This window comes from Diabrotica undecimpunctata, chromosome 6 (genome assembly GCF_040954645.1).
Source record: "Diabrotica undecimpunctata isolate CICGRU chromosome 6, icDiaUnde3, whole genome shotgun sequence".
In the NCBI taxonomy this organism is placed as follows: Eukaryota; Metazoa; Arthropoda; class Insecta; order Coleoptera; family Chrysomelidae; genus Diabrotica; species Diabrotica undecimpunctata.
The window spans coordinates 109,488,340-109,515,228 of record NC_092808.1 but is presented as its reverse complement, the minus strand read 5'-3'; the positions used below and the strand labels follow the sequence as shown (position 1 = coordinate 109,515,228).

Below are 26,889 nucleotides of genomic sequence, written 5' to 3'. Positions count from 1 at the left end.
AAGCGAGTTTGTTCCAGTCCTAGACATATTAGGTTGGGCTGTCCAATTTGGACAGTCAAACAAGTACGGACTGGTGCGTATTTGCAGAGACCCTCAGCTATTTGCTCCCCAGAGATCCTCAAATATAACAGTGCCAATTTAATTTTTTCAGATGGCTGTAGATGAATTCTACGATGTAGAAATAGGCATTGGTCATTGCCATATTAATCAGGTGATAAAATATTCGTAAGATGGGATTTTGAGTCTTCAGTTGAATGTGGTACCTACCGATTAGACCGTCCATTAAATGAACACCATCCATATGACTGTTGTATTCTTTGATGATCTGTAGACAGTCCACGTCAATATACAGCTATTTTTTCTATCATAACAAACTGCTTTGTTTGGTTGTTGTTGATCACGTGCTCGTTTGAATGGCTGCTGTCCTACATAAGTGAAAGCTAGACGTACATTTTTTGTATCGTTCCAAAGCACAGAACTTAGATCAATACCATATATATCTCTGTATATTCCACGGCATATCCCCTTTCTTCTTTGGTCAGTTGCTTATCTATATCGGCTGGTAATTTACAGTTGCTAATTCGATTGGCTCGAAAAGTTTCGCAATAAATAAATACCCCGTGCACGAAGATACACTAGCAGTGGCAACGAAGTGTAAAAGTTAAAGCCAAGATCAGGATTTCCTGGTAGGATCACGTTATCACCAGCTCCATTGTAAATTTTAAATCTGTGGGAGTATTCGTGCCAATCGCATATGACAAATAATTTTATTCATTATTTATGGGGTTTATTAGGTATGTATTGGCGTAAATGGTGTTGCATTTTTATTGAACACATTTGCTCACCCGCGCGAAGACGTAGTGTCTTTGATACGGAATCAAAACTTTCATTTATTTTCTGTGAAATTGTAACGATACAAAATAAAGGATAATGATATGGTTCGCCTTTTTTTGGACGGTGTTGTACGTCAGCAAAACATAAATACTTTTGGATGTTCTCAAATTGCCTACAGGTCATTGTATTACGAATTTGTTCAAATGCGTTTGTGCTCCAATAGCTTTCTACACGTGGATATCTGTACAAAGACATGTGTAACAGTATGCCAATATATTGTAGAATTTGTACTTCAGTCACAGAAAAGGGTGTGTTGATATTCTTTCTTCAACAATTAACTGGAAAATTTCTTTTTTAAACAAATAATTAAAATATTGCATTGGTATTTTCAGATCGTGCAATGTTCTAGGCAAAGAGCTGTCACCGCTAAAAACTATTTTATTCATATGCAGTTCAATTCCTTTTTTCGCCATGTTATGTTTTTGAATTCAGAGCACTTCATGTCATGTTGTTGATGGAATAGTTCCTTCATAGATACTTTCTGCTTCATCAATACTGCTAAAATTCAGTGGTAAATTAGCATTTATAAAGTCATCCGTGGAATTTGCAGCATCCATTTCCTGTAGGAAATGAGACACAGCGGACTGAGTAGTCTGATCATATTCGGGTTTTAACGAGTATTTAGAACAAAATTCGGGATCTCCGATACTATCATCACTATCAAAATCACCATCATTGTCAGATAAAGAATTATATTCTACTGAATTTAATATTTAAAATACATCTTCATCAGTCATTTTCGAAAGATCATATAGGTACTTTACGACGGGGATCCACATTTACCGTAAAATAAGTTAGGTGATATTTAGCTGCAAAAACAAAATACTTTAGAAGAAAAAAGTTGACAGATACCGTTATGACCGTATGTAGACAATCATCAATTATAACGCTAAAAATTATAGTAGTTTATTTATTTTTCTAAAAAATTATATTAGCTTGTTTATTTTTTTAAAACCAACAACACATTCCAAAAATAGATATCATGATGTACTTATAGTAAATTTTTCAGCAAAATATAAACATTATAAATCACTTTTTCGCATATTTGAAAACTCACATCAGATCACAATAATTTATTCACATATTTTGACGAAGAGCTACAAGCAACTGCTTGTACCTGCTAAATGGGACAGCAAAAAATGTTCAAAAGCTTATCAGTGTATAACAGGAAGGCCAATAAAAAACAAACAATACCATTTAAATAATAGGTATTGTCAATTCTGGATTTAACTAGAAGAAACCGTCTACAGACGATCATAAAGGTTAGAGGGTCAATACGACCATTTACCTTTTAATGAAACCAAACTAGACTTTCGATTCTTCAGTTGTTAAAATTTTGATACTCCGCGAGCAGAGGTACTTAATCTTACGACCCCACTTTAGTTTACTTTGCATATTTAACTGTTTAGCTTTACCCACCAGATTATTAATTATTAAATATAGGTTCTTAATTTATTTAACTATTGTTACTATAAATTTTTACCCAAATGTCATTGCTCTCTCTATAGGTTATCTATACGTTGCTCACCGCCCAATGACAAATAATTAATCAATGGTTAAAAAATGTATCATATCATTTCATAAAAAAATAACTGTCTGCAAAAACTAATTAAAATAAATAAAATGGAATGTAGAACGTGAGAAAAAAGGGTTTTTATAGAATAATCAGAAAAGCTGTGATGATGGTTCAGAAAGTTTTGTTAAGTTAAAACCAGAAAGTAAAAATCCGAAAATTTCTTGGTTGTCGAAACCAAACTTCAGATTTTTGCTAAAATCTGTGCCTTCTATAAATTACAAGGCAAAACCGACGACGAAAGGACAGGCATGAGAAATCTAAAATTATTGCATTATACAACGTACCTATTAATTCATCCAGACAAGAACCTTACGTGATATGGTTTTTTATACTCATAAAGAGTAAATAAAGATAAAGAAAAGACAGTTTTTTGAAGAAGATGAAGAAAGATTTTATTTCACGTAATTATGGTGCCTCTGTATATTTGCTTATTCGTATTTCGTCCTATAAAACTCATCAGCTCATCAGAGCGACTAATGCAGAAGCCTTGAACGTGAAATCAAATCTTTCTTGTCAAAAGAAGTACCTAATAATACAATAACTTCAATTACATTTTGACATATATTTATCTAATCAAAACTCTGTCGTAAACTGGTTTCTTCTACTCATAAAGAGTAAATAAAGATAAAGAAAAGAAAGTTAAAATTTGATTTCACGTATAGTGCCTCTGCGTATCCCCTTATACGTATTTCATCCTACCAGGACTCGTCAGAGTGACTGGTACAGAAGCACCAAATGTCTACTTTCTGGTTCTATTCTTAGATATCGCTGTAGCGCCTTTAATAAAGTTATTTTATTATCACTTGATTTAAGGTTATGTTTGGGTCTAGGGATCTAAAATTTTTTTTGGTAGGTATAGTACTTGTTGATGAACAACATGGAAATTTTATATTTGTAATATGGCGGGGAGAATAATTTTACTATTTTAACCGGCTACACCGAAAATGATTTTTCGTGTTTTTGACCATGATGCTTCACCTATAAGAATTTATAAAAAATCATGGAAATAACTTAACACTCAACCAATAATATATATTTTTTTGTAGAGACGTTTTTGACATTTTTTTTTATAAACGAATTTAAAAAATTTCAAGAGGGATCAAAAATTTAAATTCATTGCCAACATTTTGTAAAAAACATTATGTAGACAATAAAATATCATAAAAACTAATACAAACTAAAAAGAATAAGAACCTACGATGATTAAAACCGAAGATATAGTCAAAAAACGAAAAAACACTTTCTAATTTTTTTTGAGGTTATGTTTTTTCTCTAGGGGTCAAAAATTGTTTTTGGATTTTTAACTGCTTTGTTCTGACTTCCGTTCTAAAATGTCGTTATTGTAATTTCAATCAGTTGCTATCAACAAGTTCCTGTAGACACTTTGTCTCAGGAGTAGCAACCTCCAATGGAGTCTTACATTGCCATGTTATCTATTCCTGTTTTAACTTAAACATTCTACTATATAAAATCAAATAATGTAACTCAAATTCAATTTAACAACATTTAAAGGGTTTTTACCTAAGTATTTAGTGGCTCAAAACATGTACATCCAGTAAGTATTAACCCCCTTTTTGTATTAACCTTGGTCCAAAATTAAAAATTTCATGTTATCTTTAATTTAAGTAGTTATACACTTTTAGGATAGCACTGACGATGAAATATTAATTCCAAAAACGTTCTGTGATGTAGCCCGAAATGATGATTTAATATATACCTTTTATAAAGGAATTTTTAAATAAATTTTTTGTGATACATGGTATACAGCCAGCTAGAGAAACTTAGTTTCCTTATGGATATTAAAAAATTGTATCACTTGATTGAACTTACTATAGATAGAGGTCTACTGTCTACTCGAGATGGTTTTTTCAATGTATTTAGCCTTATCCTATTCAACGCTGGGCAGTTGAACAGAATATATTCCGCCATCTCGTTATCAGCTTGACAGAATCTGCAATTTGCACTTTCTCTCAGTCGAATTTTGTTTTTTTACCACTTAAGGTGATAGTGTCCTGTTAGAAGACCCACAAAAATTTTCAGATCATTATTTATCATATTAAAAGATCTTTGGTTGTCTTCTTCAAAGGTTCATGTGTAAAAGCTTATGAATACTTGAGACCCGTTTGTTCCCAACAGTAGTTACGTTTCATTCGTTTCGCCCAATCCAATATTGTTCTTTTGGCTGCGCTTTTTGCTATGCCAAGTTGGTCGCTTTTTTTCTTCAATAATATTTATGTCTAGGCACCTAGAGTAAACTTAGTTTGATATTTTTCCCGATTTGTATCAGATTCTGAAGATAGTTCCAAAGTAACTTCGAGTCAATTTGATTTAATTCCAGTGCCTTTAATGATGCCTGGCTATTAAATTAAATTTTTAGAGATCTCTTTCGACAGCTTTTCTTTATTAGTGTATCCAGGAACATCTCTAGAGCATACATTGCTTTTAAAAGATAATATACGAGTAGTAATTTCCTAGGCTCTAAAGCTTAGCCCTAATTGTCCTCCGTATAATCCAGCTTCATCTACTTTATCCATATTCGAGCCGTCTGTATACCAGCATTGATCTATCATTATCAAATTTGTTTTATTAAACTTTTATTTATCCCTTCTTGGAGACAGGACGGTAAACGACTTTTCGAAATTATATTTAGGTTGTATTGCATTTTCAACTCTAAATGATTTTTAATTTTTTAATTATTTCTCCAGATTTGATCCCGGTATCCTTTTGCCTTACTTCCTGCCATTTTATCCACCTTCTGTATGCTCCTACCTTCCCCTCCTTCTTTTATATTATTGTAGTGAAGGCCATGGATGCGGTTGGTGTAGTTGAAATAACTCTTGTTATGATTTTTGTCGTGCCTGTCAAAGCTTATTCAGCTTCTCCTTGATTGTCTTTTCTTAGCATCTAAATCATCATATTACTGCGACATACGTAATCATAGGTCCGACTAGTCGTATATAGCCAGTACATTTGTTTAGGTATCATACCTCATGTTTTCTCACATATCCTACGACATATCCAAGGAAAATTTTTGCTTTGTTGGTTATTCTTTCCAAACGGACATTCCATGTAAGCTGCTTATCTACATAGTATGATACACTAGATCTTTAGCCTGTACCCGTTCTCCATACCAAATAAGTAAGTACGCTATTCTTGATACCGACGATTTTCCATTCAAATTATATGTTATGTTTATATTAAATGTTACCACAATTGGTTGTAATAAAAATTACAATTTTTTATATTTGACATACCTTTGTCTTCGAACGAGGTATTAATATACAATTCAAACAATATCAATAAAATGACGAAACGTAGATGAAGATTTCTTCAAAAAATAATTTTATAAGACTTTTGCAGCACCCATTCATCTACGATTTCGGTCGCACTGATAATTAAGTACTCATACCACAATCAGTTAGTTGCTGACGTGAAAATAAAATTAAAAAGAATTTAACTCAGAAAATAACAACCAAAAATTAATGTAAGAAAACGAATTAAAAAATAATGTAAATATTAATATGCAAAAAACACTAACTGACAACAAACAAATTATGGATATAAATAAAAAGATATAAGAATAATATAAAAAACACATTACTGAAACCAGCTTAAGCAAGTTTGATAAAATATAGATCAGAGGCTAAAAAACAGTGGATGACAGAAAAAATACTATAACAGATGGAAGAAAGAAGGAAATATAAAGGAAAAGATCTACAGAAGTATAAAGTAATACAACAAGGAACAAAATAAGGAAAAAATCAAAACATTAAGGAAATCTATTTGATGAAACAATGTAAAGAGATAGAAGAACTAGAAACAAATGATATGAGAAATATGCACAAAAATAAAAAAAGTTACTGGAATGGGTAGAAATAGACAGCAATGACACATAAAAGACAAAAAAGGAGTACTACTAATAGATTTACCAGAGAAATTAAGACGATGGGAGGAATACGTTAGAGAACTTTTCCAAGATGAAAGAGGTGTTAAAGAGGAGAATTAAATCCTTTAGAGAGACAGAAGATCACGACAGATGAAATCAAATATGCCATCAAAAACTTTAAAGACAATAAGACAGCTAAATTAGATGAAATACCAGTAGAACTGTTTTAAACTAGTGGAAGAGGATAACTTGGAAGTATTGGCAGATTTATTCAACACGGTCTACAATACGGGAATAATACCATAAGAGTGGCTGAAGTCAGCATTTATAACCATCCCTAAAAAACAAACAGCAAAAGAGTGCTCTGATTATCGAACACAGCCTCATGAGTAATACTTTAAAAGTATCTAACTGCTGAAAGTAATACATAATAGAATATAAAAAAGTCTAGAGGAGGAGAAGGACTATTTGCCATCAAGATATTGATTTAGCGATGTCGGGAGGTAATTGTTAGTCTACACTTGTGCTTTGTTAACTACGAAAAAGCTTTCGATAAAGTAAGACATGAAAAACTAATATCAATACTTATGAACAAGCGCATTGGCAGTAAAATCATAAATATACTGCAAACATTATATTGGAATCAAAGTGCCATAGTTCAAATTGATGGGCAAAACTTACGTTATGCGGACGACACTGTGATTATAGCAACGAGTATAGAAGATCTACAACATCTTATCGAAAGCTTAAGTATGAATAGTGCTGAGATGGGAATTACTATAAACGCTAAAAAAACGAAGTACATGCTAATTACAAAAAGACAACAAAATATACATCACCTATTGACAATCAATGGTAACGTCATAGAACAAGTAGAAAAATATCAGTAGGTACTTGAGAACTTTGGTCAATGAAACCAATGATCATACTGAAGAAATAAACAGGCGAATAGAGATTTGCCAGATTAGCATTTATACGAATGAAGCCACTCCTAACGTGCAAAAATCTAAATTTATAGATCAGACTACGTACCATTCGCTGTTATATATTTTCAATATTAGTATATGTAGCTAAGACTTGGACATTAAAAAAATGCAATTTAAATAGAATCGAAGCTTTCGAAGTTGGGTTATACCGTAGAGTATTAAAAATATCATGGACTGATAGAACTACAAATAAAGAAGTACTGGAGAGGGTTGGTAAAGAAATAGAACTAATCACCACTATACCAACCAGAAAACTGGAATATCTAGGCCACTTGATGAGGGGACTAAAATATGAAATTTTGGGACCATAATACAGGGAAATATTCAAGGAAGAATATCTGTTGGCCGAAGGCAGAACTCATGGTTGAAGAATCTACGTGATTGGTATCAATGCAGATCGATTGTTTTGTTTAGAGCAGCAATTATAAAAATAAAAATAGCCATTATGATTGCCAGCCTCCGTAGGGAGACGGCACTCTAATAAGAAGAAGATAATCAAGTATTTATTGACCATTTGACCATAAAAAATAAATAAGTAACTTAACAAACGCAATAAAAAGAAATATATTCAGAAATATTTTGGTCTCAAAACTCTATTGGATGCTAAATTTAAGTAGATATGGGTTACACATTTTTATATTAATTTAATATAAATAAAATTAAATTAATATTAATAATCAATTTAAAATAAGATTAATATGCGCATAGTAATTAAATTCCGGACATACCTGGAAAAAAGTAATTTAAAATTCTGTTCTAGACTATCAAAGAAAATCTTTTTATCAGACTGGATTATCCTGTTAATAATGTGATAATCTGTAAAATTATAGCCGTGAGATATTATTTGTTAAAGCATGTTTTGTTTACGTTATTATAAAATGGTAAGCGGAGAACATAGTCGGATAATTATTTATTTTGACAGTGATAATTATTAAATCTAATAATAATCTGCAAGTAAGTCATTTCTAAACCTGATATAAAAAAATTGTAACACACTTTTGCTTAGTTTAAAGGAGAGAGATTTAAAATAAAACCCATATTTTATTTTTAACTTCGTCAGCTTTTATATTTTTTGTAATTTTCTTAATCGATATTTTATAAATTTTCCTCATCTTCTTACTTTCACATATCACATTGTTGTTAAAATTACTGGTCCTGATTTAGGTCGAGTTACAATACCAAGTTTTTTAAGAATTTTAGCTAGAGATCATTTTAAGTGGTTAATACAATGATATTTCAACAAAGTATGTTTCTTGAATTAGGTGCATATAAATGGTAACTAATGAGTAATTATCAAAATAACGAGGTTATTATTAGTTTTTTATTCTTATTCTTAGAATGCCGTCTCCCTACGGAGATTAGCAAGCATAATGGCTATTTTTATTTTTTAGCTTGCTGCTCCAATTGCTTTTTATTGATTTTACTTAAAACATGATTTTTTACTCAAGCAAGTATCTGAAAATTCACATCATACATATATTTATTACAAAATAAACATTTACCAATTATATAATAGTTTATAATATTTTATTCAAAAATAAGTCACCGAAGTCAAGCAATGACAGTTGCGGTTATTACTTGAATGGGTGACTGCTTGGAACGGCTGGACCTATTTTTATGAAATTTTACATGTGCATTATGTAGGTCTGAGAATAGGTTGTTATCTATTTTTTATACCTATAAGGGATAAGGGTGGTTTACGTCAAACATTTTTTCTTAATTTTTTTTTTTAATTTTTAATTTTTATTTTTTTATGATGTAGCATTAAACAATACATACAATCCTTTAATTTTCACCCTTCTATCAATAATTCCTATTGTTTAATAGTCATATTCGTGTCATAGAGTTGGTTGCCATACTCCTTTGAAACAGCGTAACTCATTTTTATGAAATTTTGCATGGATATTGGGTTGGTCTGATAATTGAAGACCCTTAGGCTAGCGGGGACACATGAGCAGAATTCAATTTAACCTACGTAATATTTTTTCCCCCATTTTTCACTAATTTATTACCACCCTAATAAATTTTCACCACCAAACCAACCTTAAGGAGAGCGGTTCTGCTGGCTTAAGGTTCAAGCTAGCAGAATTAAAAAAAAACTTTTTGTTGGTGGCATATTTTTTCATCCATTTTTTACTAATTTATTACCACCCTAATAATTTTTCACCACCAAACCCCCTTTATGGGAGCGATGCTGCTGACTTACGGTTCAAGCTAGCAGAATTAAAAAAAAAACTTTTTGTTGATGGCATATTTTTTCACCCATTTTTCACTAATTTATTACCACCCTAATAATTTTTCACAACCAAACCACCCTTAATGGGAGCGATTCTGCAGGCTTACGGTTCAAGCTAGCAGAATAAAAAAAAATATTTTTGGCTATGGCATATTTTTTCATTCATTTTTATAAATTATAACTTATACTTATAACTAAAATAAAATGTGTTCTGTTAAGTTTTTACTAAACTTTGACCACACTGATAATTTTTCATCCCTATACCACTCTTGAGACGTCTGAGGTGGACAGGGCATGTAATGCGAATGAAACAAAATGACCCAGCTTAAAAAACGCTCCTTGATAGACTCATTGGTCAGAGAAGAAGCAAAAGACCTAGAACAAGGTTCCTTGATAACATCGATGAAGATATAAGAAATATGGAAATACGTGCTTGGCGGAGAAAGGCGATGGATAGGGACGACTAGAGGGAAATTCTTGAGGAGGCTAGGGCCCACGTAGGGGTGTAAAGCCAGAATGATGATAAACCAATCTTATTTGGAAACGTTACTGCTAGCTTAATATGCAGAAAAAAAATTATTTTTGAAATGTTATAGTGTTATTAGTTATTACCACCCTTGTAATTATTTACTTCTCAATTCACTCCTATCGGAAATCAATAATTGTGATATGTTAAAATTTAAGGAGAAAAAATATTCGTTAAAATTTTACCGTCCTGTACTTAAAAAAGTGCTCTGTTAAGTTTTTACTAAACTTTGACCATCCTAATCATTTTCCCCCCTAAATCAATCTTATTTAGTAAAGTTCTTGCTAGCTTAATATTCGAGTCAGCGAAATTAAAAAATAAATACCATCGCGTTCTGCTAGGTTTTTACGAATTTATTACCATCCTAGTAATTTTTCACCCCTTAATTAACCCATTAATACCCTAATACCCCGTAATTTTTACCTATATCCAACTGACAATAAATATATTATCGACATAAAATTAAATAATATAAATATATTCAAATTTTTGAAATGCAGCTAATATATGCGCAAGGTGTCTCGATTCGCCTTTGCAAGTAGCTAATTAATGTAATGGACGTAATAAAATTATTGGAATTTGAATATTTTTTACATGATAATTATTATATAAAATATAACAATTCCATCGTATTTACTAAAGCTCAACTTGATTTTAGTTATTTTACATTCATAAAAGGGTACTTACGACGTGAATCTGAGTAACTTTTTTAAAACAGTTAAAATTTATAATTTTTTTAACAAAGTATTTTCATATTTTCAATATTTAAACTATTCTATATTTAAAATATTCAATATAACTAAACATTTAAAAAGTATATATTATTTAGCACAGAGTAACATTTCAGAATAATTTTCAGTTTGGGTAGTCGAAAAAAAATGACTAGTCTGTTAAAAATATAGTAAAAATCTAAAGATGTAGAAAATCTGTAGCTGATAGAATTGATGTAGTTGATTAACATTTAGTAAAAACGTGTAGTTGGTTAAACATTTACTAAAAACAGATCAGTTTCTTATTTTGAATGAAGTACAGTATAATTACAAAAACAAATCTACCTCTTTAATTTTAACCTACCAGAATTATTGACTCCCCACTAGTGTTAGTCTTGGGGTAAAAATGACTAAAGTGCTAATAAATTCGTCAAAACCTAGCAGAACACTGTGGTATATCATAAATATTTTTTTAAATTCTGCTAGCTTTAACCGTAAGCCAGCAGAATCGCTCCCCTTAAGGGTGGTTTGATGGTGAAAAAATATTAGGGTGGTAATAAATTAGTGAAAAATGGGTAAAAATATGCCATCAACAAAAAGTTGTTTTTTGAATACTGCTAAATTGAACCTTAAGCCAGCAGAATTGCTCCCATTAAGGGTGGTTTGGTGGTAAACAAGTATTAAGGTGGTAATAAATTAGTGAAAAATGGGTGAAAAAATATGCCATCAACAAAAAGTTTTTTTTTGAATTCTGCTAGCTTGAACCTTAAACCAGCAGAATTGCTCCCATTAAGGGTGGTTTTGTGGTGAAAAATTATTAGGGTGGTAATAAATTAGTAAAAAGTGGGTGAAAAAATATTACGTAAGTTAAATTGGATTCCGCTCATGTGTCCCCACTAGCTTAAGGGTCCTTTGTAATTGGCCATAATATATTTTTCATATTCGTATTAGGTAAGAGTGGTTTACTCCAAACATTTTTTTATTTTGTTTAAAAAATTATTTTATTTGATTTTTTTTATAGTATTGCATTAATAAACACAATAGCCCTTAATTTTCACCCTGCTATTACTAACGCCTAGTTTTTAATAGCCATATTAGTGTCACAGAGTTATTTTCCATACTCCTCCAAAACCGCTTCACTGATGAAATTTTATAAAATTTTATGTGTATATTCGGTTGAAGATACTAGTCTGACGTTTTTCCAGGAAAGTTGTTTTTATTCAAGTTAGTTAACACGGTTATAAATCAGAATGACGTAGTCAACTATCCTACAGAGTTTTTGAATGCATTGTTATTGCCTGGACTCCCACCTAAAAATTTACAATTATCGTAATGGAACGAGACTGACTGTAAAAAGGCTAATGAATACTGTCATTACGACAACGATCATCAAGAAAAAAAAAATCGGTTGCCTGTAAAGTCGGTTTTACGGGCGAAGATTTTACGTGACAACGTCTTTTTCTCGGTAGAATATTTATTGATATGAATATTATTAAATTGCACAATAGTTGTTTGCAGTTGAAACGCGCTGTTTCTTCTCAATCGACTGCCTGTAAAGTCGGTTTTACGGGCGAAGATTTTACGTGACAACGTCTTTTTCTCGGTAGAATATTTATTGATATGAATATTATTAAATTGCACAATAGTTGTTTGCAGTTGAAACGCGCTGTTTCTTCTCAATCGACTGAATTACGATTGATTGCAGAGTTATTTAAACTAATAATTTACTTAACACTATCAACATTTGTCAATAGTATGACATAACCTATAAACTCAGTTTCTCAACTTTTGTGTCAATCTACCAATTAATCAATCAATCATAGTTTACGATAATGACATATTAGTGTACAATTATTTACCTTTATTGTTGTAGTTGTTGTAAATGACGAATCTAAGCACTCCACATTTTCACTACAGACACAGCTGACGATACTTTAACCACACGTGTGAACTTGTATTATGACGCTTTCTCGGTTTTCCAACGCCAAGAACGCTCGAGAAAGACAGAGACACAAGCACGCACCGATTCAACGCGTCTAATTCTCTAGTGCTGCGCGCGCAGCGGACCGATCATGTTTGAGTGGGAGAGAGACGCAAGGCATTCGCCGGTCCGGCGGGCCTCTCTCTCGTTCGGTGACTCATCGTAACAGACGTGAGCGGGCGTTACACTTTTTCATGAGTGACTCCGAGCCACAACCTAATTTAAGACGTTGTCACGTCAAAATACAAAGGAGAGAATGTCTTGATCCTGTGTATATTGATGATTTTTTTGCTTTTGCCTTCTGCAATGACAATAAACAAATCACAAACTCAACCGTTGGAAGTTTGCGGAATTAACTTAAGTTTGAATGTTTCGCTCATGGGCTATTATTCACGTGTTGGAAAACCGTCATTGTTGTATATTTAATAACCGCCAAAAAATAAAAAAATATTTTTATCAGAAAGTATTAAATTGATGCAACTTTTTTTGTGCATGATATGTTTAAGTGTTTTTCTTTTGTTTTATTTTCCGTTAAGTTTTAGGCACATTATTTAATTCTACGGCGGTACGAAGATCACCGGTTCAGCTAATTTATCATCAAATTTCATCTATTGATAAGCGATTTTAAGTTTCCTTAAAAACATTTAAATTAGATTTTAAAGACTTTTGTTTTTTGATTATATAGTACTCAAATATTATGCAGCCATACTAAACAGATTTACAGTCGTATGGTTAGATTATAGAATATTAATAGCTATAGTTTTGGGAATTATTACTAAACTACTATACAAACACTTGAATTACATCTGTGCTTCTTTATTATTATTGTTTATATTATATGTCTGTCAAACTGTTGATGTTCTTTGTATTAACCAATATACCAAAAAAAGAAACAAAAATAAATTTTCAATCTTTGGTTTCAGGAGGGTATGGGTCAACTCAAAATTGTCTCAGGAGGACTGAAATTGGAAGGAAAAACTTTTGTATTGGATAGTTTAATAGCAAGTAGTATAAAATCTAGGAGCTACCAGCCGATAGTTATAGAGTCCACAAGAAATTTGACACTTAGGTCAAGACATAAAAATGGATACCTAGATAGTTCCATGATATTAGGTAAATATTGCGTTACTTTGTAATAATAAATATTAAATGTGGAAATCTCGAATTGAATATAATAATTAGCTTTAGCGTTATTTAAAAAAACTGTATTGTGATGGTTATAATTATTATACTTAGTAAGACTAATACTGTGGGTAGTAACGTTTTTCAATGGAAAACGCTATAGAAATTCATACATATTTTTGAATATTCATTATAATTTATATTCATCGAAATAGTCTGAATGCCAGGTGAATGTTTTCGACTAACAATAGAAACAAGTCTGATACTGTGGCTATTTTATGTCTCTCTTTCTCTCTCTACTCCTTTTTGTCCTTATGAAGTATTGAACGCTCTTGCATTTCTTAGCCAAAAGTGAAAGATGGCTGATTGACATGCTTAGAGCATTCGCTTCTGTTTTATTCCTTTGAAATTGTCTCCACAAGTCTTTTTCATTTCTCTTTATTTTTTATCTTAGACCAATTATTTAATGATTACTTGCTATAATTCTTCTTTAGCTATTATCCGGTCTTTCTCTTCTTCTTCTTCCGTCTGGTCGGCATTTAAGTGCCTATCTTTTTTTTTTTTTTTTTTTTTTTTTTTTTTTTTTTTTTTTTTGGGAGGTGGAATCTTCTAAAGACCGTCTGGGATCGGGTGTTGGCCCTTTACCCAGGTGTGTCGGATTCAATCTCTTACGCTTCACCGCGTGACGAGACCGCCTACCGACTAAACCACCCACTCTTTCTCCGACCGACGGGCCCGGAACCGCTCTTAGCGAGCATATCTGGCCCATCAGCCTTACTCTTAACTTCCCACTGGCACTTTTCGCGTGCATTACATGGATTTGACGGCCTCCCGGCCTCCCTCACCAGCACAAGGCTCGGGCGAGACTGGTCGGTGAAGCTACCGTCCTGCTCAATCCTCATTCTGGCGAGACAGCCTGGTTGCCACCCCTTCCACATTGAAACTAACGAGTAGAACCAGTTGGCAATTAACAGTAACACCATTCATTCGTACTTTCATCAATTCAGTTCCGCATTCATACCCTCATTCACTAATTTTCGGGGTATCGGGACATCCGACGGGATTGGATGTAAAAAGTCTTTTCCCGTCCCATGTCCCGCGGCCCCGACAATGAAATAAAATAAATAAATTAATAAATAAAAATAGATAAAAAATAAGTTAAAAGTAATGTAGATAAAATAAAAATAAAAACAACAGCTAAAATTGGTATAGATAAGATATAGTAAAAACGAAAGTAACTTGAATAAATAAAATGAAATAAAATAAGTAAATAAATAACACATTTTTTAAAACAGTAAATAAATATAGTGGTCAATCCATCTGCAGCCGCCTCTCTTTCTCTTCCTTGTGCTTTATGGTTTTTGTAACAAAGGCAATGATCAGTTCGAAATCGTGCTTACTGTCGATGGCTTTATCGATCAGCTCGTGAGGCTCGCCTAGTGGAGATCCCAGGCTCAGCTGCAGTTCGTTTCGCCCCGTGTGGTATGCAGGGCAGTCGAAAACAACATGCTGCGCATCGTCCACCACTCCACACTCAGGACATAGATCGTCTCCGGACCTACCGATTCTGTGGGTGTATTTCCGAAACGATCCGTGCCCCGTCAGAAACTGCGTGAAGTAGTAGTTGACGCGCCGATGCCGACACCCGTACCATCTCACTACATCCGGGACCAGGGACCTCGTCCAGGCCGCCTTTTCGACTTCGGCTGCCCATTCCCTCTGCCACATCTCCAAGCTTCTGGCTCTTTTTTGTGGCCCTGAACCAACCGCCCCGTTGCCCCTCTGATACATTCGAGCTCTTTCCCTGGCCAGGATGTGCACGGGTACAGAACCAGCCACTACCTGTAAGGCAATGGTAGATACAGTTCTGTACGCGCTGCACACCCTGATCAGAGGTTTCCTTTGAGCCCTAAGGAGCATGTCCTTATATTTCTTCATCTGGAGGACCTCGTGCCACACGGGGGCCCCGTATAAGATGATCGATAATATTGATTGTAACATAACTGATCTCTTCTGAGATCCGGGCCCCCCTATGTTTGGCAATAATTTGTTCAATGCTGAGGTCCTCCCTTCCGCCTTTCGACATGCTTCTTGTATGTGCTGCCCAAAGGTAAGTCGGTCGTCAAAAGTAATACCGAGATACTTGACTGTTCTTTGGGGTCTTATTTCGGAGCCTTGATATTTGAAAACCAAGTCATCCCTTTTCCTTGGTCCTCTCAGAATTATTATCTCTGTTTTGTCTACTGCTAATTTTAAGTCGTTCTTCTCGATCCACGCCGCGGTCGTGTTTATTGCTTTATTTACCTTTTCTGTTATGCCCCAATTCTTATCATCCTCAACCAATAAGGCTAGATCGTCTGCGTATGCTATCGCTTTGACTCCTTGTCTCTGCTTGTGAATTTCTAGTACCCCATTGTATAACATGTTCCAGAGTAAGGGTCCCAGGACTGACCCCTGGGGTACTCCCGCGGTCATTTGTTTCTTTTTCTTCTTGGATATGCATACGGATCGTTCCGAAAGGTAGTCCTTTATTATATTGGACATATATTCCGGAGCCCCGCTTTCGACTATTCGGTCTACTATGAGGCCCCAGTTTGCTGAATTAAAAGCATTTTTTATGTCCAACAGAACAATAACCACCCATCTTTTCTTGCTTGATTTGGCCGCGTTCCTTATCCAGGTCGCGGCGTCGATTGTCGATCTGCCTTTCCTAAATCCGTACTGTTGGTTGGATAAGACTCTCTCATCTTCCAACATGCCTTCCAGCCTCTTCTTGATAAGTCTTTCGTAAAACTTACCAAGGCAGTCCAAAAGGCATATTGGACGATAAGAGGTCGGTGAATCAGGGGGTTTCCCGGGCTTTAGGAGTAGAACCAAGTTTGCCTCCTTCAAGTCCTTGGGAAACTCTTGTTTCTGCAGTAGATCATTAAATATTCTTCTGATCAAACCTGGTTTCTCAGTTGCTATTATCTTTATTGCCTCTGGTGGCAGCCCGTCAGGGCCGGGAGCTTTCCCTGTCTTCGTATCCTGACCAGCGGTTTTCACCTCTTCTTCTGTGAACTCCTCTATCATGGTTGGGAAAACCTTGGTGAAATCTGGCATGTCCTTGGTGGGAAAGAGGAGTTCAGCTGATCTCATCCGCTGGTCTTCGTCGAGTCTATATGGGGCCATTATCTTTAAGGTCTTCATTGTGATTTTGTATGCATCACCCCATATATCCTCGTCGAGTGCTTTTATCAGGGTCTGCCACTTTTCTTTTTTCTCTTTTTTTATTGTATTATTTAATCTTTTCTTCAAATCCTTGTATGTATCTTTAAGCTCGAGGTTGCCCTGGCTTCTCGTATAATTCCTTCGAGCTCTGAGGCATCTCTCCCGTAGATCTTCTATCTCATCTGTCCACCAATAGGGGGATTTTTTTCCATGTTTCTTCTTCTCGGTAGCCAATTTTGCTGCATTTTGTAGAGCTGTTCGAAGTTGGCCGAGGTCAGAAATCTCATCTTCATTTATTTTTCTGACCTCCGATAGGTACTTGTTTTTGTTGAAATATGATTTTGCTGTACCTATCGACCGCTTTATCCCCCCTTTAACCTTTACCTCAAATTGTATATATCGGTGGTAGGTGAAGAGCTGATCGTCGAGTACATCCCACCCGTACACATTCCTAGATAGCCCATCGCTCGCGAATGTGATGTCAATGTGTGATTGGCTGGCCCACCGTACGAAGGTTGGCTTATTGTTGTTCAGCACTTGGAGGCCAGCCTGGGCTATCCATTCATTCCAGAGTTCCCCCTTTTTGTCGTTTATGGGGGAACCCCATTGTCTGGACTTCGCATTTATGTCCCCGGCGATCAGTATTTTTTTTTCGTTTATAGCGGCAGCCATTATTTCATTAACGATTGTTTCGTATCTCATCATAGGGATGTTTGGAGATACATAGCATGCCAGGAGGCTGAAATCCCTCAACCTAATGAGTAAATGATTTCCTCCCCTGACAATGCTGTGCACTCCGACATCCCTATTTTTAATGAGCACCGCTACTTTTTCCCCTCGTCTTGTATCCACCCACCGCCTGTCGTTATCTTTTTGTTAGGTTCGGGTACGATGAGCAGATCTATATTTAGCTTGCAGGCTTTTGCGTAGATGAGGTCGTGCGCTCGGCGCGCCCTGCCTACGTTCACCTGCAAAATCCTTATACCAGGTTGATCTTTGGGGTTCATTATGGTTTAGTTCCCTGAGGTCGCTTCTGCAGTGGATTCGCGTCTTATATTAAAATTAAAATTCTTATAGACTAGGATAAAAAAATAAATAAGTATAGATAAAATTAGTGTATAAATAAAAAGTTTATAAATATAATATGTATAAATAAAATAAGATAGATAAAATATATAAATAAAATAAGAAATGTGTGTATATATAAAATTTTTAAATAAATAAAGTATATAAATATGTAAATATAATAGACAGCATTTAGTGAATAACGTGGATATAATGTTGTAGTACTTGGATGCCTTTATCCATGAAAAGCTGAGAGAGATGGCTTCCTGTCCCACCGGTGGGCTGTATAGGGGCCCACTCGCGTTCTCCAGGGAGCCATCTCTCGCTTTTTCGTTTTCCTTGTTACATTTACCCACCCTTTGGGGGTTCCCTGTCTCCTCCCCTGCCATACACCCACCTTCTATAGGCTGGGCACTGTATCCTATCCATTCTATGGCCTTCCTCGTTACAGGTGAGGCAGTATGAAGTGCTGTCGCACTGCACTGCTGTGTGCCCTGATTTTAAGCAGTTGTAGCAGCACGCTGCCCTGCTCTCACCTTTGCACTCATATGTGCTGTGGCCATAGTGAAGGCACTTGTAGCACCTTGTTGGGGTATATCTTTCAATGATAGGACATGATACCCAGCCTATAACTATGGAGCTGTATCTTCTCAATTATTCAGCTGTTGAGGGGCGTACGGCTACGGTCGCCACCTGCTCCCCATGTTTATTTGTTCGTAGCGTCTTTATGTCAATTTCTTTTTTCGGTATTCCTGTGTACATTTTTATGGCACTTTGGAGTCGTTCCTCCGTCACCCCTGGGTCCAAACCTGTTATGTTAAAAAAACATTCTTTGCGTCGGATTGCCATATTTAACCCTGTCATCCTTGTATCCATTTCTTTTCGTAATTTCTCTGCGGCCCCTTTGCCCTTTAGTTTTACTAGGATATCCCCCCCTTCTGTTTTTTTTGAGTCTATCTACTTTAACCCCTATCTTTCCAAAGTTAATTTTTTGGTTCATTTCCTTCAGTACTTCCGTGTACGATTTGCCCCCTGTTTTGATTAGGAGGGCTTCCTCTTGCTCGTTCTTTACTCCTTTATCCATTTCTTTACCTCTTACTTGGATTTCCCATACGATGTTTTCTGCCCGGCCTACAAACTCCAGGGCTTTCCGTACCTCATCTTTATTTATCTCATTATTGATAACCACCCTTATTGTTTCAGGTGGCTCTTTCCTTTCCCTTATCCGTTTGATGGCCTTCTCGGCCATTTCGTACATACCTTGTTTTTTTGGTTTTGCCACATATGTGTACCATTCCCTTCTCTGGCTGGCTATGGAACTTTCGTTCCCGTTTTTTATATATTCTACATTTCCTTCTTCGCAGACCTCTATTAGTTCATGAACTTCCTCCCTGAGATTACGTATCACGTCTTCTACCCCCCCGTCTTTTATATCCTTTTTAGTTATTATAAGGCATTCTTTTTTAGTTATCGTCTCCTGTAAGCTCACCTGTTCCCATTTTGTCTTTTCAAATACTTTTTCTTCCCATTTCTTTTTTTGTATTTGATTGAAGTTATTTATATTTCCCCCTTTTTTTAAAGCGCTTATTATTTTTTCTGTTTCTTTTCTTTGCCTTTCTTGCAATAGTTTTATTTTACATTGCTCACACTTAGTTTCTTCGTCCTCCTCTTTTGCCGTTTTTATTTTACTTTGGCTGGTCTTAATCTGAATTGTGTTAATTTCTCCTATTAGTTTGCTTGCTTTGGCTTTTTGTTCCCCCTCGATGGGTCCTTTTCCATTTAGAATATCCATTACTTCTTTTAGTTTCCTCTGTATTCTTTCACATTCTGTCTCCTCTTGGTATCTCTCGTTTTCTCTTTCTTCTTTCTTTTCTTTCTTGAGTTTTTTATTTATCTCAAAACTGTCTCTTTTCCTCTTTTTCTTTTCTTTTATCTCTTCTTGGTCATCATCGTCGAACAACGAGGCTGTCAGGATACTTTCATCCAAGTTCTGCCAGTTTGTGGTTCCTTGCTCTTCATTTTTTTCTTCTTCCTCTATGTCCACCACATCTGTGATTTCTATTGATGATTCCTCCCCCCCTGAATTTTCTTCTTTCCCTTTGTCTTTTTTGTTCATTGCTCTTAAAATGTCCTCTCCCACCAACGTTGAATGTTTTGGAGGACCTGACCTATTCATCTTCGGCTGACTCTTATGCCAGTTTAGCATCTCTTCTTCGAATTTCTTTTGTTCTTCCGCTTCGCTCAATCTGCCGTCTTGCGGCTGTTCTACCCCATTCTCGTTTTCATTCATCTTCATTTCTTCCTTGTTCGTTTGCTTGTGTTCGTCATTGTCTTTTCCGTCCTTCTTTTTGTGTGTAAAGTCCATGCAGTTCCCACGAGTGGGGACGTGCTATATGTCCGGCGCGGCAGTGCGCCCTTACCGCGCTAAGGCTAAGTTACTTCGGGAGGTGTACTTTGTTTTTTCACGGTTGCCTCCGGACGCAGTGGCAGTCTGTATGAGCAGGCTGCTTGGAGTTTCCACGTTACTGCTGCCTCCCCTGTTACGTGGGAATTGGAACAGGACGTGTGACGGAAAAGGTGACAGGTGGGGTAAACATGTAGACTACTCTTATGAGATTTGTTGAGGGGTTGGAAGAAATTTTTTTTTTTTTGGATGGGCGAGATTGAAAATTGGGATTAAGTAGCCCTAGGAGAGTTGGTAGGTAGTTGTATTGCTGAAGGCAGAAGGCGTCTCAGCTGCTCGCCTCGGTTGCGGCGCCTTTTTAGCGTCCAGCGGCGGTGTCCGGCGCCAACTCGGTGCACAGTCGCTGGACGCTGGGACTGTTCTTGGTTTCACCGGTCGTGCTCCCCTCACAATTTTAGGGACCACGACCCGTTACTCGGCTCTCACACCGTCGTCGAGGTAAAAATACAGTCCCAGGGAGAGTAAGTGCCTATCTGGGTATATTACTTTGGTCTTTACTTAGTGTATGTCCAATCCTTTCAGTTCCTTATTTTAATGGTGACTGTCGTTTTTTCTTATTTTGTTCATCTGATTAGTTCTGCGTTTACTGTTTTTTCAGGCCAGTGTATTTTTAGAATTTTTCTCAGCGATTTATTTATAAAGATTTGTATTTTTTTAATAGTTATTTCTTTCTGTCTCCAATATTCTGCACCATACAATAATATCCTCTTATTACAGCTGTCAAATAATAATATTTAAGGAGTTATATGCATGTTGTGCCTTTACGATTCTATTTTTTTTGTCTAATCTACTACCGCCTTTTTTCATGATTAATCCTACCTATATCTACTTCATCTATTTTTGTTTTTTCTGTATTATGTGTTAGTTATGTTTGGTTAGGAGACACATGTCATCTGAGAATTCCAACTAGATGTGCAAGTTTCTCGTAATACCTGTTTTTTATTGCTTACTTTCTCCATGATCCAATCCGTTATGATTGGAAATCGTTTTGGGGACATAACGCATCCTTGTTTAACCCAGCTTTGTATAGCCATATAGTCTACCATTTCTTCCTCATGTTCCAGTCTCGCTCTATATACTTTGTAGAATAATCTGATCAGGTTTATGTATTTCATCAGTAATCCATACAATTTTATAATCTTCCACATTTGATCTCTATTTATACTATCGAAGTCCTATTTAAAGTTAATAAACATTATATATAGAGGAGCTCTCTCCTGATGCCAACTAATATGTAGCTTCGTCGTTTTTTAAATTTTTTAAACTGTTTGTCCTTGTGTCGTGTTGTGTTAATCACAAAGCGCCATCTTCAAAGAGCTCTAGCTCAAATAGAAATAATTTTTTAGAAAAGAATTGGATTAAATTGTCTTAAAATTATCTGGGAAATCTCCGGTCTTTATTTACAGGAGAGCTTTTGGACACCCTGTATTTTTTTATATATAAATTTGATGAATCACAGAGTTTAGTAGAAGTTTCTAAAATCAGGCAAGAAACGTATTTATTTAGTATGTTTCATAAGAGATTTTCATACCATATTCATACCACATTTGAGAAATAATTTTGGAAGAATATAGCTTCAAGTACATATACCGTAACTGTTTGTGAAACAAATTTCTTTTATATTAAGTTTCTAGACATTGTGTGTCTATTCTATTTGGTATATAATATATATTTGTTTCAGGAAATGAAAAATTAGAGTGCCTAACTAACAATTTTAAAATAACTGACGATCGAGGATCGTTGCTGTTTTCTGCTGATAGAAAAGAGGTTTTAGTGGGATCCGAAACTCTTCGAGTCGTCGGAGAGGGCGGAACAAGTTTCAGCGGATCTGTACAAACGACATTGGTCAGAGCCGATGCTGGCCATGAGCTAAGGTAATATTTTTAGAAAAATATTTAGCACACTATAAATTTTCTGATAACAAATAGACACCATTATTTTGTCTTGTATTATTATTATGTTTGCAGTGACAATTTAAGTAAAGACTTACACATGAGTTTTTATATTTTATTTGTGCTCCTTGACAACGTGTAACTTTTTATAATCTAGTCCATCTGTAGTAAAGTTGACTGACTGATTGACATCTCTGCTTTCACTGCTGGGGCTGCCAAGCTAAGCTATATCATACATCTCACATTTAATTTCCTAAATGTAGAAGGCTTGATTATTCTCCTACCTGATCTAGTTTGAGGTTAAATCTAACTTTCCTTGCTATCCCTTAAACTCTTAGTATCATAATGAGATTTGTTACTAAGTTTGTTTGGCGGTGTATGAAATATATTGTTATAAGATTCTCTATTAGGCAATTCCAAAATAGGATGAAATTCAGGAAGTATTAAAAGGATGTGGAGATGATTTTATAAACGATAAGTTTCTTTCATATTCGCTATTTTTTACAATATAGAAATACGAAATCCTTTACAATATAGAACCTGGGACTCTAATGTTTATCTACAATTTCTGTGGACATTTAGACTCTGTCTTTCTTAAGCATTACACTTATCTGTTATAAAACTCATCTCTTTCCTTGGTTCTTTTTGGATGTTGCGATTATATTTTAGGCAAGTTTTGTATTTAGTAACAAATTGTTCTATATCAGAAGCTAGCTACGGACAATAAAATATTTTCCTAGCTCTAGATTAAATAGTTTCTATACCAACATGTCCTATGTGAATTTTGTTAACATTAGAGATCTTAACTTAAATGGTACAGTCAAGATTATCAGATACATACAAGCTAATTCTGATTTTATATTACCCTCCGACTTCTGGACTTAGTTTCCCCTTTTCTGGCCATCTATTTTCACAATAAGCTATTAAAAGGTCGCTTATTGCTTCAAAATCATGTCTTCACCTGTTTAATCTTTTAGTTCACTCATTCGTGCTTGAGAAATAGCTACCTAATTCAAATTCAATGTCTAACATGTCTGGATCGTCGTTTACTTTATTTCTAATAAATCATCTGTAGAGTAAATCTGCAATGTACATATATTTTCCGGGTAAATAGGTTATTGTGTAGCAATTACTAATTTACCCGAAAAATTTTTACTTTTACCAATAACTTTTATGTCTATAATTGAGTGGCTTATGGTTCCTTTTTACAAAAATTCTATTACCATATGCGCCCTAACCATCTCAATCCATATTTTTTCATTTTAACATAAATAGGTGCGACACCGAGACACTGAATACTAATGTATTCAGATTAAATTTCCAGGTTTTTTTTGCTACTCACATATTTAACTATGCGTTATCATATCTACAATACGTATTAATTGTTCTTTTTTCTTTTTAACTGTCCAAATTTAGTGTAATTGGTCTGGAAGCGTAGTCATAGCTTCTCCTTTTGAGAATATTTGTAGCTCATCCTCAAATTATTGTAGAATATTTTACAAAACAGCTAAAATTATCCATATAATCTAGTCAGTGTCACCAGAAATTAGACAAACAACTGAAATAAAACACATTCAACACATAGCAGTAAATTTGTACGCTAATAGTGGTACGACAGGTTTTAACTTCGTGTTTCATTCTAGTACTAATTATTGTACTCTTTAATGTCTATACAATTCATTCATGGTAAAACAACGTTAAACATAGTAAACACTTGCTACACAAAAGATGTTCCGTCCAGTCTTGTATTTTAAAACTTTTTATAGTGGGAAAAGTACCGACAAAATAGTCTAGAATGTTTATGAAATCATAAGTTTTAACACGTTAAATGCTTTATTATTAAACTATTACGATTAGTGTTTGGTTTGCGACCTGTGTCTAAAGTTTTGAGGCACTGATTTAGTTTAACTAATAAAGTATATCTTTTAAGTTGTTACCTTTATTTTTTTTAATAAATTACAGACATGTCCGTGGGATACAAACCAGGCAAATTGGTTTTAGTAATCTACGCACGGAATTAGTATACCACAGCAATTTAAAGGTCAAGCGTATGATGAGGTTAAGGATGAACTAAACACTTGCTTAGTCAGAAGTATTTGAATTTTCCGTTAACTCCCATTTTTGTTCAAAAATGTTTGTAGAGCACAAAAACTTTTAACTAAAAAAAAATCTATTATGGTAATAAATTAAGCTAGTTATGGTCGAAAAACGACGTTTAATAAAATTTTGAGGTTATGTGTCAATATTGTGTGCTGAAATTTGGTAAATCATCATCGTTTGTAATGCCGAACAATACCCCAAAATTTCGGATTAAGTTCCAATTGGAGCGATTTTGACATTCTTATCCGGCTATGCCCTTACCGATACCAAACCATATCAACTTTTATATGTTACATACATATGTGAACAAGTGTATGCATGTAATTGTGTATTTAAGTTAGATTAAGTATTGAAATGTGCATACTAATGCATTAAACCCGAACACGTACTGCTTGTTAGTGTTAAGTACAATTCAAAAATAGTAATAAATTAATTTGGTAACTAGGATTGTATTAAGCATATCCAATGAAGGATTTTTAAAAAAGTAATATTTATTCAATCTTACGTTGGCTGCGTGGCCAGTTTGGCTGGTGTATATTGGCCAGTTTTACTCCCTAATTACTTGACTTTTTATTTAGCAGATTAGTAATAAATTATTAGCATAAAATCTATAAAGTTGAGTGCTCGAATAAATTAATTTTAATCAAATAAAAGGCAGATATCGAACACAGTTTTTATTAAATCTTGCCCAAGTACTTTCGCTCCTAGAGCATCTTCAGGGGCGTCTGAAATAAGCCAAGAAACATTTTTTCCACTGAAGACAAATTATTCAACTTCGAAAAAACTTGAAGTTGATGGTTGATAAAAAATTTATGTAATATAACGTTTTAGACTTGCTTCGTCAAAAGTAGGCTATCCAACAATATATGGTGAATGTCATAAACATAAGTTGATACATTTACACAAGACGGCACAAAGGACAAACAGTTTCAAAATTATTATAAATTCGAAGAAGCTACATATTGGATGACATCAAGAGAGAGAATGGCTCCGGGTCTTAACGGAAATGTTAAAGTGATATCTGACATTTGACAACTTGGATGGGCAGATACAATCATGGTGATGTGATCTGCACATTTCAAAATTCTAAACCGAACATAGACCAAAGGTCCAACTGACACTACTATAGGAAGTCAACTGATGAAATATAAAATTATATACCTAGATCAATTTATGTAGATTGCTTACACTCAAACATGTCAGTAATAATTTGGGTGTTAGTTTGGAGTCAAGAGTAGGAGCATGCTTTGTGATATCATATGAACATTCCATCTATAAATTATCTCCTAAGATGAATATTTTTACAGCAGAACTATTTGTCATAATTAAGACCTTAACCTTTATTCTGGAAAAAAATCTACCCAAATCTCTTATAATATCTGATTCACTTAGTTGTATGACATCACTTTCTCAGATTTATTCCCCTCATCGAACATTACAGCAGATTAAGTTAAGTTTATACCATATATACCAAAACAATTTGACAGACGAGTTACTCTGGGTACCGTCACACGTTGGAATAGATAGTAACAAAAAGGCAGATAGTCTAGCTAGATCCGCAGTAACCAGTACAGCCGCATCAGTGGAAAATCTAACGGTGCATTTAGATTAGAACCTTATTAAAAAGCAAAATTGCACAATGTTTGGCAAAACCAATGGAATAGAAGCACAACTAAATTGATAGAAATAAAATCTTCCTTCCTTCCATAAAATTTCTAGACTTAAAAGCGACAACATCAAGTCCTAGTAACACGTCTCAGATTAGGACACACTTCTACAACACATGAATACTTGTTGAAGAGAGAAGAGAAACCAGTGTGTTTTGTTTGTGAATATAAAGTGACAGTGAACCACATTTTGATCGACTGTCCATATACTCAGTTGAAAGACTATATCACCACATTCCAATAACATTAAAATAAATTTTAGGGGAATCTAAATAATACGTAGCTGACTTGATAGAATTCTTGAAATCTATACACTTTTTTAATAAAATTTAATACAATACATCAATAATTAAAATATACGAGTATATTGTCTACAGTCGAAAAAATGAAAGATTACCCATGAATAATCATATCAATCACTTATTTTGTATTTGCTGTCCTTTTCTATAAATAACAAATGTTTGTAATTGATATTTTGTATATGCCTTCTTATGCTAATAACCCTAAGTGGTTGAAGCAAAATAAAAAAAAATATATGAAATTAATAATTTCTTATTGGTTATACTCAGTACAG

General features: G+C 34.5%; 1 protein-coding gene across 1 annotated transcript in view; it reads left to right on the top strand.

Annotated features, from left to right (window-relative positions):
- The window catches only part of Scgdelta (sarcoglycan delta), a 295,638-nt gene that overhangs the window by 246,622 nt on the left and 22,127 nt on the right, over positions 1-26,889 (top strand). Inside the window, exons 4-5 of the mRNA XM_072535102.1 lie at positions 13,719-13,908; positions 22,338-22,530. Coding sequence (XP_072391203.1) covers positions 13,719-13,908; positions 22,338-22,530 — 383 coding nt within the window. The remainder of the gene's footprint in view (positions 1-13,718; positions 13,909-22,337; positions 22,531-26,889) is intronic.